Source organism: Nanorana parkeri, unplaced genomic scaffold, assembly GCF_000935625.1.
Source record: "Nanorana parkeri isolate BGI_ZX_2015 unplaced genomic scaffold, ASM93562v1 scaffold120, whole genome shotgun sequence".
Classification (NCBI taxonomy): Eukaryota; Metazoa; Chordata; class Amphibia; order Anura; family Dicroglossidae; genus Nanorana; species Nanorana parkeri.
In genome coordinates, this window is record NW_017306388.1 from 1,174,581 (window position 1) to 1,190,003 (window position 15,423).

General features: G+C 39.0%; 1 protein-coding gene across 1 annotated transcript in view; it reads left to right on the forward strand.

The window, feature by feature from the left end:
• Positions 1-15,423, forward strand: part of EFCAB6 (EF-hand calcium binding domain 6) — a 107,724-nt gene that overhangs the window by 41,087 nt on the left and 51,214 nt on the right. The window contains 1 exon segment of the mRNA XM_018553459.1: positions 5,309-5,457. Within this exon segment, the coding sequence (XP_018408961.1) occupies positions 5,309-5,457 (149 nt within the window).

The following is a 15,423-nucleotide window of genomic DNA, read 5'->3' on the forward strand; positions in this document are numbered from 1 at the left end:
CGTCTGTGGGGGTCCTCGGCAAGCACGATCTTAGGATGATACTGCAGCTGTATCTCTATAGCTCGAGACCTGATCACTCAGTTTCCCATCTTCTCTCTGCAGAGAGAGGTGACTTTCAGTCATCACCCATCGCAAGGATTTCCCCCTCCCCTCTCTGTTCCTCCTGCGCTCATTGGAGGGACAGATAGGGAAGGGGCGGGCACAGCTAGCTCTGGCACTAGAGAGGCAGCTGTCAACTATAGGTTTGGCTAAAATGCCAGGAATGGCCAGCGGGACTGACGGGTATAAACTTGTGTTTAATTTTTAAAGCATCAACACTGTCGCTTTGAGGTGACGTGGGGAGTTGGGGTGATCATTTGGATGTGGTGATGGACCAATTAACGTGTGCCTGGTAGCAGTTGCAATTTTTGTGACTCCCTTTCCTACTCCACTGGTGCAGCCTCAATGCAAATCAAAGGGAGCATTCATCATATAGGCATATAAAATGATATAATGCATTCCCATGCGATTTGCATTCATAGAAGTCCTGGAAGGTGCCATAACTACTGTAATTAACATCATTTGGCAAACAAAATATATGTGTAACTATTGCTTAAAGCTATGTTACATTTAAATGAGTATTACCTGTTTTTAGTAGTTGTATCTCCTCCCCATGTGCGCCTTGTGTGAATTGTGCCTAGCTAGCTCACAAGCGGTGAATAATTAAATTTACAGAGAGATAAATACAAATTGATAAACCGTTTTTTTGGGTTTTTTTTGTAGGTACAAAACAAAATCTCAAAATAGCCCCACCACTTGAAAAGCACTAAAACGCAGCACAGTTTTCTCTCTTTGAAACATGACAAACCTCTCAGCATGTGTTTGGATGTGTGTTACTTGATATGAAATGATTATTTTTTTCCATATATTCCTTTTTGTAGGGAAAAAATAAGAAAACGAGAGACTCAGATGTATTTGGAGCTCAGCAGGTTGCATTAGATGAGAGTAATTCAAAACAAAAATAAAAAATAGTTGTCTCTCTTTATTCAAAGTAGAGTTTCTCAGATGTTTGATTTTGTAAGCCATTTCTTCTCATGCTGTCTTTTATACATTTTTTTAATATATATATTTTTTTGGGGGGGATAAAGTTGGGGACTAACTCATTTCTCACACCTCAAACAATATTTTATTACACATCAACAAGTAAAAAAGTTTCTCTTAACCTGAACCTTAAAGTGGCACTAAACTCAGGAGTGAAATCTTGAAAATGCATTCCAGTTCCTTAACTATTAATAAAAATGTATCTTATTTGTTTATCACTCGGCTGTAGATCCTCAAATCATCTCTGAATTGGTGCTGACACTGTCCTTACTTGTGGAGGTTGGCTACTTTTGTTCCCCATGGTCCCTGTGTGTTTTAAAGTAGTCACTGCTCCAAGCCTGCTCCCATGATGGACTACAATCTCAATACACATTAGTAAACTAAACATGAGTTTGTAGTCCATCACAGGAGTGAGCTTGGAGCGGTGACTACTTTACAACACACACAAGGACCATGGGGAACAAAAGTAGGCACCCTCCAGAAGGAAGGACAGTGTCACCACCAATTCAGTCTCTCCTCCTCTCCGGTACTGAGCATCTGAACTGCGCATGCGCCCGCCCCAAGATCCTTTGCGGCTGCCAGAGACTCTTCAGATGTTCGATATGTTCGCTAGCTAGCAGTAGATATAGTGTCACTTTAACCGTAAGCTGTAACTGCATATAATTTAATTACAATTGCACAATGCAAAAGCAAGCCTGGCTCAAAACATTTTGGATTGAGGGATAGGTATTGGGAGAAGAGCCTGGAGGCAGTTACACTTTAATACCCTTCACACCTTTGCACTGCATAAGGGTGCATTACCGCATTCACATTACATGTGGTATTTTTATATGCTAGCATACGTTATATAACGACAGCATTTTGAACTCCTAGCAATGAACTAAAAACTGAACCCTCAGTTTTTAAAGCAGCAAATTGTGTTACTTGGCAGCACAGCAGGCTTGCAGGCTATTGTAGTTGTAAAATGAGGTGCTATTATTATTATAATTGTTATTATCCTTATACAGGATTTATATAGTACCTTAAGTTATCACAGTGATTTACTACACATAGAGAGACAGTACAATCACAATGCAATACCATACAAAAGGGTAAGAAGGACCCTGCATGTGAGATCTTACAAATGAATGGCACTTTAATACACACCACCAAGTGTATGTAACCACATGATACTGCATAGGTGTGTAGCCAACCTAAACAAAATCTGTACTGAGAGAGAAAGATGCCATTGCGGACTTCTTTCTAACGTGCTGAAGCCATCAAACAACTAGAAAAGGAAGATTGGCACTTCTGCTTGACAAGGACTTTCATTCAAAGCACATTGTTATGCTCCATTTTAAGCTGTGCATCAATAATGCTGTTTTTGTTCTTTGCTCAGACCAGATTATGCTTTTGTAATTGTTTAATGATTTCAGCCTGGAAATATGTTCTGAGCACCTAGGAGTAGAGTGGAGCTGTGAGCTGATGGGTAAGCTGTAAATTTGTGGTGCTACTTCACTGGATTTGAAAATATGTTCGGAGCCACTGCCCCAGCACAAAGATGCAGATCTGAAAGTCAGAACTTCTGATCTCCACACTTGGTTCAGGTCAGTGTCAGTCTTGACCAATGAATCAGCAAGATAACCTGGCAGCTACCGTGTTTCCCCGAAAGTAAGACCTACCCCGAAAATAAGACCTAGCACTATCTTCAGGGATTTCTGTAATATAAGACCTACCCCGAAAATAAGACCTAGTTCGGTGGTAGGTCTTATATTACAGAGATCCGCTAGGTCTTACTTTCGGGGAAGCGGCACATAACTGTGTAAAAACCGGCCGCAGCTCCCGCCCCGCCCACACGCCAGCCTGCCGCAGCTCCAGCCCCGCCCACACGCCAGCCGGCCACAGCTCCTGCCCCGCCCACACGCACGCCCACCGGCCGCAGCTCCCGCACGCACGCAGCTCCTGCCCCGCCCACACGCACAATGGAAGCGACATCCGCCGGGACCAGCAACAGCACGCCGCCTTCCGGGACCTCGTCCACTCCTCCCCCAGCCAGGTAAGACATCACCCGAAAATAAGACCTAGTGTCTTATTTCGTGCAAAAAAAAAAATAAGACACTGTCTTATTTTCGGGGAAACACGGTAGAATTTTCAGAGCAAGAGGTCAGCAGTGACCGTGTCCATGTTCCCTCGGAACAGATTTCCTATAAAGTAGAGCTACAGTCACATAATAAAACTAATCTAAATAAAGTAAATCACGAATGTGATCACGAATATATATTCGATTTTGCTGGAACTACTCTCCCAAACATTTCCTCAGTATCTTACGCAATGGGAAAGGGAATTGCAAGTTACATGGACTGACTTGCAAAAGCAAGGTATATTACGTGCCAACTCCAGTTTATCCATTAGTACCTTGGTAACTGATACAACATTTTGCTTTTTGGCAAGATGGTATTATACACCGGATTGAGTACATGCAATGCATTCCCTAAGCGTAGCTACTTGTTGGAGGGGATGTGCGGCTACTGGCTCCTATTTACATATTTGGTGGTCTTGTCCTCGGCTTAGGCCATTCTGGAAACAGATTGTCCAAGGTGTTGAGAAAATTACTAACATCTCTCTACCCTTGGAACTATCGATATGCCTCCTTCATGCCACTACAAATCCACTGTCTACATATAAAAAGTTGTTGATACCCACTCTCTTGAACGCAGCCCCTACTTTGAAGGAATGGTTTAACAGAGTGAATTATTATAGACGGATGGAAGAATTGACTGCTATTAAATATGATCAATATGAAAGATGTAAAAATAAATGGCAGCCGTGGGTTGAGTTCCAACAAATGAGCCTGTACCTAAACAACGAGGCCCACTCTTGAAAAGCCCTCGGAGATACCACTTATCTTTTTGGGGAGTAGAGGTAATTATCTACTTATGTATTTATTTTCATTGGGATTTAGTTATTCATATTTATATGTTGCAAAATGTATTTATATGATTGTAATTGTTATTTGTTATGAGATAAATAACATTTAAATAAAACATAAATAAATAAATAGAGTAAATGGTCCTAATGGTGATGATCAGATTTTTTTTTTAAACATCCTTCAAAATAACTACTGTATTAGTAATAATGCAGCAATGGAGGAATGTATGGACTACAATGTTGCCACCTACAAGTCACTCAGAATTAGACAGCTGAGAGTGTTTTATTGTCTGGGACTAGATTTGCAATGAGCAGAAGAAATGGACAGGAAAAGTGATCACTGAATAAAGTCTCTAGAGAGAAAGCACCATTAGTCCACACGTCCTTAACCTAAACCCAATAAAAGCTGACAAAACAACATTAGCATTAATCGAATTAAAACGGGTTGCTTGAAAATAAATTATATGGCCAAAATTATGTGTATACCCCTCCAAATTATTAGTTTAGGTGCACAAAGCCAGGCTAAGTTTGGTGTGGAGGAACCCAAGTGGCTACAGAGGCCTGACCTCAACCCTTTTGAACTCCTGCAGAAGGAACTGGAATGCCAACTGTGAGGTCTTTTCAGCTAACATCAGTTCCGGACCTTGCAAATGCTCTTTTGACTGAATGGGCACAAATTCTCACAGACACACTCCAATGTTATGTGAAAGAGGCAGGGCCAACTTCATATATATGGCCATGGTTTTAGAGAAGGATGTCCAACAAGTTCAGGTGTGATGGTCAGAAGACCATAAACTATTAGCCATATAGTGTACATGCAGATGACTAAAATATTTTTGCTGGAAAAATCATTGTCGCTTTAGGCGTTTACTCTTTACGCTTGCTTGAAGACATCTAAGTGGCTGAACTTTTGCTGCACTACTGCTGCTACCGTGTGGAGCACCAAGGCATATTTTGTATATATTTACAGTATATATATATATATGTATATATATATATATATATATATATCTTTTTTTACCCACTTATAAACGCTTACTTGGTGGTAAACTTAATAATTTCTACTCTTTGTTTGTCCACATTTTGATTCCATTGATTTGATGGAGGGCATTTTCAGTAAACGTCTGCTTTTATTATAGTATACCGAGTCTTATTAGAATAGCTGGGGGACTTTTAGGCAACTGAAAAACATATCAATGAAACATCTGAAGATGACTGTACAGTATTAAATACAAATACATTAAGAATTAAAAAAAAGGTTTTTATTCTTTCATGAGGCACACTTTTATGAACAAAGACCGTACAATGTCTTCCATTACAGATCTCCTCCGCACACCCGGATCTTTTGAGGGCTTTCAAATCGTTTGACGTAGATCAGACTGGATGTGTCTCTCTGGATGCCTTAAAGTCAGTCATTAATAACTTCATCTTCCCGCTACCAGACCGAACATTTCACGAGTTAATGAGCAGGTAAGACCCCTGATGTTTCCTCCAGAGTGCAGTACGGTGTCACCAAAGATGGATTAATCCTCTGTGCTGTTTGCAGCAATATATTCCCAGTATACAAAGTTTTCTTTGAATCCAATGCTATTTTTTTTTGCTTACTGTAACACTTTGCCCTGTTGTGAGCTGTATTTATCTTTACAACATTACGTACTGTGCTTAGATACAGATGGGTATAGCAAAGAGTCTAAGGGGCTAATTAATCAAAACTGTTGAAAATTGACTGTTGCTTGTGACTACCAATGAGATTCCAGCCCTCAACTGCTAATATGCACTGGAAGAAAGACAAGTGCATATTAGCACTTATTATTATGTTCTGATTGGCCACTACATTGACAACACTGTGTTGTCTTAATGTTTTGCTTTGTTTTTGTTTTTTTTTCTCTATTGTGGAGCAATAAAGGAATCTATGATAAAAATCTAATAAAACATTATAAAGAATAAAATCTGAATATTTGAGATGAATAAATACATTTTTATGAACCTGTATCCGTGAATACAGCAGCAGATACAGTATATTGGCTACTCTCATGATGCTTTTTGGTGTACTTGTTTTTCTTTTTAATACTTTGATGAAAAAATTAACTAACATTTTAATCCTTAAAGTGTCAGTCCATCCATAAAAGGTATTTTTAGTAAAGGTGGAGCCTTTTGGGCTGCGTCAAACCCTAGTTTCATATATGTCTTGTATACTCCAACCGCGAGGTTCTCCTGCCATAATTCCTGTCTCCGATCTCCCTGGAAGTATAGGGCATTCCCACCCACCTTTGTGTGTTCCAGTTTCTCCTGTTATATTTTTAATAATATGAAATAAATAACAAATCCAACAGGCAGAGCGGGAACCCCTCATAATGGGTATAGCAAGTGTGCAGACCCCCGAACTTAGCAATTGAGATCTCACTAATAGAATCCCTGAAGATTGAAGAAGTGGCCAGGCCGGAGGGTTTTGCATTTTTTGCACATATGTTAAAATGCACATTTTAGGCCCAAATTAGTTAAAACCCAACAAAATTACATTATTTTCTGAAAGCAGAGACCCTGTAGAATAAGAGGGTCAGAGCTGCAGTTTTTTTAAGGCAAACAATGTTGGGGGCACCTGTTTATCAAACCCATATTTTCATTCAATTTAAATTTAGTTCACACTAACAAAATAGAGATACCAGTCATGTCAAGCTTCAGATTTGCGTGTGCCCCTGAAATGCCAAAAAACTACAGTACCCAAAATTGTCCATAGGACATGCTTGAAAAGCCTTTACAGATCATCAATGTAGAGTTAACCGTGAATGATGGCACTAAAATTATTGCTGTCACTCCAGCATGCACAGCAATATACTGTATAACATCTGTGGCACAATCGCAGTTTAATACACAATGATGCATCTTTGCGTTGGTATGTGTGTGTACATGGGGGCAGGGAGCTTTTCCGTTTTTCTGTGTTTTTTATTTTACAACTTTCTTTTCACTTTAATTTTCCCTCTTCACTTTATTGCGAGGGACAGGTGAGCCTGGGATACATGGCAGGGAGGAGTCGGCTGTGAATGTGTATAGCAGCCAGGTATTGTGTACAAGCCTGCGCTGCTGCCGCCGTATCATTTAACAGATTTGTATTTCCCATCACTTTCTGTCCCGGTAAAAGCGAGGGAAACAGAGTAAAGCCCAACTCTGGGTAAGCTGATCAGTGCTTCTGCATTATACACAAGAATGGTTAGGGCCCATCCACACTCCGGGATTTCAGAGAGTGGAGAAGAGTGTTGTTGCCAGGATTAAGAGGAATATGCTGAGTATTTGTGCTTATTCCTACTCCCCTAGACAATATAAGCATTTACACCTTGCAATATGGGGGTAGTGGGGGGAGAGCATTGGTTAATCTTTAAAACTGGCTGGGGCTCCTATTTAATGAAATTATTTCAGTGAGAACCTCTTTACTATTTCAGCACACTAAGAAGGGTGTACCTTACCTACCTCAAAAAACGAAGTAATATTGAGTGAACTTTGACTTTACCTTTTATATCCAGCCTCATTAGTTAACACAGCTGTGGCCTTGAGAGCTGTTCTGCCCCTCAATCACTACTACTGGAAGGGCCGAAATGTAGTCATTGTATTTTATGTATTTTTACTAAAATATGTGTGAAGTCTGGATATTCAAAAGTAAGGATAATTTCTTAAGGTGTTCCAGATTCACTAACCTACATTCATTTATTTTCAGTAACACAATACTTCCCAAAATAGTATCAGCGTTTCAGAGATGAACAGTACGTTCATAATGAGAATTTTATGCAGAATTACCAGCTATTGCAGAGACTGCTCAAATGTGTTTTTAGGATAATAAAGCATTTACAGCAACTGAACAGGCCCACTTATATTAATGTATGGGAGTCTGCTAAACTTAGCTTCACTGAATAAATGTCTTTGTCCTGGTAGGCCCCTCTGCTGGGTTCAGTCTATAATTATTCAATATGTGGGTGGCTTGTAACCTCTGCTGAGTCCAAACCTGTACAACCAAATGCCTGGATGTCAAGCTGAACTCCTGGTGAAAAAGTAAAGACATTTGATAATATTGAAAACTTTATAGAGAATGAGGGGATGGTTTATTATAATAACCAGATCAAAACCTTACATATAAAACTTCAACAAAAAAACCCACCTTTCATATAGATATGATCCGGTCAATATTTCAATTAGTCTCTTATACCAATATATACTGTACAAAGAAGTCTCAATCTTTATTGACGTAATTAAACCAAAACTACTACTTTTAGTAGTAATAATGTATGGTAGTAGCACTTTTTGGTGTCATATTCAATACATATTTACACTTTTTTTTATATATTAGTATAAGAAAGTAATTTAATTATTGACTGGACCATCTTTATATGGAAGGTGAATGTTTCTTGAAGTGTTATATGACAATATTACTACTTGCTGGCATTCTGAATGGCATGTACGTTATATGGCTGAAAGTTTGTGGTCACCTAACCATCACATCTGCTACAATATGGCCAACAGTATTTTGACACCACTCTAAATTTCTGATTTCCAGTTATGGTAATGTAAGAGTGTATCTAAACCCAAAAGCAAACATTTTATATATTGCAGCTTACCAGTCCTTAGATATGGTGGCTGCAGTAGTTTTCAGTTTTCAGGCATGGAACATTTTAATCAAGTATTGAAAATACTTATCAAAGAAAGAATGTCATCACTCTCCTTAGAAGCTCTCCAGTCCGGGTGCAGTGCAGACTCTTGCCGGAAGCCTGTCCACGCTCCATGCCTTTCCATATTTAATTATAAAAATGCGGCACACTGCTGTACACAGCACAAGTAAAAGCTATAAAATCCAACCAACACACTGCCGTCTCTGTCTATCAGACCGCCCAACTTTGAGGCAGGCAGGATCTCTACAACCAAGTCCATAAGGGTCAAACATGACCATGTGGGCAGTCTACAAGGTGGTTGGAGTTGAATAAAGCTTTTACTGGTTGTGAAAATATCTGTGAATCCTGCCAGGAACCCTTTATTGTGTGAACTGCTAGTTCTATCAATCCCAATGTAATAGACTTGAACATGGCATGATTGAAGTCCAGCCTGTGGAACAACCATGGTTGTCTCCATAAGGTATTCATACATATCCTATCTCCATACAGTAGAGCAAGGGTGGGCAACTCCGACACTCAAGCTGTGCTTTAACTATGAATCCCAACATGCCTCTGGAAGTCATGCCTGTAACTGTCAGTATTACATTGCTCATGGGAGTTGTAGTTCCACAACAGCTGGAGGGCCGGAGTTGCAGCAGAAAGAAATAGAGTAGACAGGAAGTGACATGAAATCAGTTATTCACGGGATTACTAGGTCAAAATAAAGTGAAAAAAGCATGAAAAAAGAAAACAAATGCAGTCACCTAATCTGGAAGGAATGCTAACTTTTTTCGATAAAGATATAGAAGTGTAAAATGTTTTGTGTGCTTATTAACCACAAGAAGATTGTGAGAGAGGAGAGTGATTTGTGAGAGGCATTTTCAGGTACACATGGCTGTGGAATAATTCTCCGCAATAACCACCTATTAAGCCTGGAGCACACAGTCATGATGAAAACACAAGAGGAAATAAATGTAGGCTCAAATTAGTTAATTTACACATTATTAAAAACATAATTAAAATATCTTACTTCCTGCCAGAGTAATACCTGGATTAGGAGATGTGTTTTGCTCCTGTATAAGAATTAATTGAATGATAAATCAGTCTCAGGTTGTTTAATCACCTGCCCTACGGTGAGGGGAAGAAGTTGGGGTATGGAAGGTTAGTATAGGATATAGTGGTCTGCGATATGTCACATATAGAAAGAAATGAACAGCAGATTCGCTGAAGGTTCACCATAAACTTGCACGTTAGTTATTCATTACTTAGGGGTTATTCACTATTGAGCCGAAGGATACAGCCGTAGCTTCGGCTGATCTTTCGGCTCTCTTCGGCCGCTGGAGCCCTTCGGTTCAGTGGAATCGAAGGGCTGCTGTATGGGCTATTCACAATAGCCCGTACAGCAGCCGAAGGCGGCCAAGCGGCTCAGCTGAGCCGAAGGCATATGCTTCGATAAATGAATACATTAATTACAAAATGATGCAATCTCTTGTTCCAAAAAGATTCACCATGTTTGTCAACAACTGGATTTTTCTGTTTTAATTAACTAATTAAATCAAGTTAATTTAATTGAAATTATTAAACTTGCCATATTTACACAGCGGGAAATGGTACAAGATTGACTTTGTAACATTGAGCACTCAATGAAGCCATATATGTTATTTCCCAGCGGAACCCTACCCTACTCTTAGGGCCCGTTCACACCAGACTGTCACAGTACAGCCCCCTCCCATCACACCCACGTTGTGGTGTGAATGGGACACATAGAAAACAATTGAACATGGAACTTGTGGTTTCACAACAGCTGAAGTGTGGAGGTTGCCTACCCCTGTGGTGCACTTTCCACATGCATCACCCACAGTAGTCACCATCAGGATACCAATCCAGAGCAACAGGAAGTGTCTGCAAAGAGGTTGCAGGATATCAGCAGCACTAAGATGCAGCAAATAATGAAATAAAAGGGGAAAACATTTTTTTATAATAAAAGAAAAACATTACAGCTGTTTATAGGTATTTTATCACACTAAATTTAAGGTTTTAGATACTTTAAGGCTAAGCCTGAGGCGAATAACTAAATACACAACTGATTTAAATATATGGGAACTGTTTTTTCCCCTCTAAAGGATTTGTAATTCTGTACAGACAGTGTTGTGATCTATGTACCCCTGTCGCAATCCATAGTCAGGGTGGCTATACTGCCATTTACTATTGCAGCTTTGCTACTTCCTGTTTAACATGCCTGATTACTGGGGAGTCAAATATCATCATCACATCATTAATTTGCTGTCCAATCAGTAGGCAAATAGTGCAGGAAGCTAGTGTCACCATTATGTCTGTGCAGGAAAATAGTTCTAACTGGGTGCACCAATGTGATGAGTCCATAGAGCTCATGGGAAGTTGCTCAGTCTGTAGAAATGCAGACTATAAAATGTGTTGTCACCCTTTTTATCCTATATAGCCATCAGCACCTCAGGGGATCATAAGCATTATTATATGGAAAAAGAGGGAAATATATACTGTATAGTGAAGCTATATCAATAAATTGATCACTTTGAAAACTAACTCCCAATTCAATTCATTTAAAAAAAACATATTACTTTACAAATCCTCTGCCAGGTAAAACAGTCCCTAATTGTCTATGTTTCAGCTGTACATTTAGCTGATTATCTAAAATTGTAATTACAGCTACATTCTGCCCCAAAAATATTAGTATAGAAATTGGTTCTCTCATTCACCTGAGCTGAATTTGAATTCTTTTTGCATTTCATTTTTTTTTCTCTCTAGCAGAAATCTTTTTTTTTTTTAGCTGATGATTTTTCATGGAGCTTTCACACACGCTAAATTTTCCATTTTACAATACAGATTTTTTTAAAATAATAAAATGTCAGTAAAATGTCGGCATCTGCATCTGATTTTCTTCTTCTTTAGTTAATAGCGATACTAGGTGTCTCTTACGGCTTGGAAACATCTTGACTGTTGATGTGAAGCATGTAAAAAAAAAAAGATAAAAAACCTTTTCCAGTTGAGTTTTTAAAGAACACGGTCACCGTCTTCCCTTGTAACATATTTCATGCTTACTCTTTATTTGATCTTTTATATTTAATTATATTTTTTCCTTTCTTTCTACAATACTTCACTTTTCTCTGTCTTTCTGGCCCATGAAAGAGTTACACCTGGATTCATGAATTTGAATATTATTAAAGTACAGGTTGGTTTATAAAAGATATTATATATAATATATTTCCTTCTTATTTAGCTCTGTTTGCCTATTTCTGACTCTTTAGTTCAGTCAGAAGGTCAGAGGTCACTTGAAATCTGAACAGTTGCTATCCTGGTAACTGCCTGACCTCATACACTTTTTCCTTAACTTCTAAGTGTGCAGTCAGTAAAGTCAGGCAGGTAGGCAGGGTAGCGACTCAACCCTAAAGCTAATAGAAATGTCATGAACTTGCAAAGTACAATGTATGGCCAAACGTTTGTGGACACCTGTCCATCACACCTATTGTATGGCCCAAAGGAAAGTGAAAACCCCTCCAAATTATTGAGTTCAGGTCTTTACACTGAAGGATACAGTTAATACTTCAGCATACTAGGATATTTTAGACAATTGCATGATTTCAACCTTGGGGCAACAGTTTGGAGAAGATCCTTTTTTGAACCATTATGACTGTCCCTGAATATCCCAAAGCCAGCTCCATAAACGCATGGTTTGTTGAGTTTGGTGTGGAGGAACACAAGTGAACTGCACAGAGCCCTAATTTCAACCCTGTGAGCCAGATACAAAGGCTCTTTTGGCTAAATGGCACAAATGACCACAGACAAACTGAGAGGAGGGCTTTTAAGATACTCCGTTCTCACAACGGAATTAGCAAAAAGATAAAAACATACTTGATTACATATTTCACATAGAAGTTATTATCTGTGAGTACAGACAATTCAATCGTACATGCAACTACTTAAAAGTCCATATACCGCACACTTCAGGTGTACATTAGCGATCTAGTTGTTATATTGTAGATATATTGAGAGTTCATTAGGTTCCTCAACATGTTTTGCCACATTTTGGCTTCCTCAGGAGGACCTCAAACCTAGAACACTGTTTAAATGTATTCAACAATCAATGTCAGTGTTACAAATAAACATTCTCAAAATTTACATTGATAATTAAATTAACAAAAATAATAGTAATAAATCTGCAGCTTATTTGGACCAAACAGGCGAGATGGACAAAGGCATCGGAGGCATGACCCTGCACGGGGGGGTCGTGGAGGGTTGCATTCGGGACAGCTCCAGTCCGCCCGCACATCCAGAGACAGCTGGTAGGGAAAAATTAATAAATATATTTGTATATAAGCAAGTATCTACCGTTACCACAAATTATATTTCTATTTAAACCGGGTTAATTACCCCACCCCCCAAAATAAACCTTTGATCTATGTAACAGACTAAATTAAAAGCTAATCCTAAATTAATTAAATGAATACCATAACCATACATCAATTTAATATTAAATTAAGAACAATATTCAAATAAAGATGTACATACCAAAGTGCCATCCATATATCAAATAACATTAAATGTAGGCTGGAAATTTATTGCCAAGTAAACTCAGTATAAATTAAATCCAAAAGAAAAATAGCAATACACAAACACAGTGATTGTGGCAGCACCCAATGTCCAGCACTAGTGCAAGGATATAATAGTAAATATAAAGTGACTAATTAAAATAAAGTTAAATATCTAATTTCCAGAAAGGAACAGAAGAGAGGAAATTATTACATTAAGGAGTGCTCAATATAGTACAAACAAATAGGATACCAAATGAGAATTGTATCCAATGTGAATAAAATATTTATGTTGGGGTACAAAACGTGTTCTCACTCCTATTAACTGCCTATACTGTGATTCATCACAGTATAGGCAGACACTTTGGCCATATAGTGTACAAACTAAGATCTTTGTAGGCTGTAGCATTACCCTTAGCAGGAAATATCTTAACACCTTAATTTGGAGAGATGTTCACATACTTTTTTGCCATATTGTATAGGTGTAATGGTCAGGTGTCACCCACCTGAGGCTTTTAAATGTAGATTTTACCTCTAAATTTCTCACATGTCATGAGGGACAAATGTATGAGGCCGTGCGAAACATGTATGGTTTCTTTTTCATTTTGTGCGGTTAAAGATGATCATTTAACTGCAAATGACCCAGTATGGGCCAAAAACTTAAAAAAAGACAGCTGATATCTGTTGATGAGGTCATCAATCCTCATACATTTTCCTAGATATTTTTTTTTTTTATATAATACCCCTGAACACTATATGAGGAGAAAAAAAAACCAGATTAAACAATCTTGTTTCTCATCATAAGCAGATTGTTTGGCTCCTGAATGAGTGGTATTATGGAGACATAGAAATGCTATCTTATAATTTTCCGCCATTGTTTTCATACAATGGCCGCTGGTTTTCATAATCATCCCAGTTAATAGTTTTCTCAAAAGCAACAAGAGTAAAACACAATGGATTATTATGTAACGAATAGATTGGCAAGTGTATTGAAACAAGGATTCAGGATCTCTCGCAAGAAAAGTCTTTCGGCGTTAGCCTTACAAAACTGATAAATGGTTTGGGCCCATCAGATGTATTCGTCTATGGCGGAGCATTGTCTATAAGGATGCTTTCCAACGGAGTTGTGCAAAATTAAAGGGGAATTCTAGTTCATAAATGCTTTTAAACATAAACATAGCAAAATTACCTCTGTATATACTATATGGCCAATGGTTTTTGGACACCTGACCATCACACTTATATGAGCTGTTTCCAAAACCATGAGCATTACTATAGATGCCCCCAACACCTTCACTCTGTGGCTATAACAGCCTTCACTCAATTTTCCACAAGATTTTGGAAGGTGTCTGTGGGAATGTGTGCCCATTCAGTCTAAAGAGCCATTGTGAGGTCAGGTACTGATGTTGGATGAGAAGACCTGACCTCGGCTCGCAGTCTGCCTTCAGATCCATCCTAAAGGTGTTCCTTAGGGTTGAAGTCAGGCAGTGTGCAGGCCATTTGAGCTACTCTGCACTAAAGTCTCCAAACCATGTCTTTGTGGAGCTGACTTTGTGCAAGGGGCACAGTCATGCTGAAAAGGGTCTTCTCCAAAGAATTGCCACAAGGTTGGGAGCGCACAATTGGTTAAAATATCTTTGTGTGCTGTAGATTTAAATGTTCCCCCCTTACTTCACTGTTCTGCATCTTTACATATTTTAAGGCTATAAAAGTCATTTTAGTGATTTATTGATGGTGTGAGTCCATGTGCTCAAAAAATGCAGCTGTCCATGGTCCTGATAACTGAATGTGGACACTTACAGGGTTATTCACAAAAGAGTGAAGAGTTTGGAGAAGGCAGGAGAAGTGAACAATCTAGGACAGGGGTGCCCACAAGGTCGATCGCGAACGCACACAGCGTGCCGGTTTGAGTAGTAACCAGCACACTCTGTATGCAGCTTCAGTATCTGTAATCTGGAATGATAAAGGGGTCACTGTTTTAGAGAAGGTTAGGACTGTATGATACGTTAAATAAAATATTAACCGTTCTGTAAGTGAAACTTTATTTTCTGGCAGTGCCTCTCCCGAGAATAGACTCTGGATCTGCCGCTGCCCCCGCGGCTGAAGAGAAGTTGCAGCCCCTGTGCGTGGACGAGCGGCAGAGGATCGGTACATGTCACTAGTATGTACCAATCCTCTGTGCAGGACAAACACTGGAGCGATCAGCTGATCACTCCAGTGTTTGTAAATACATTTCC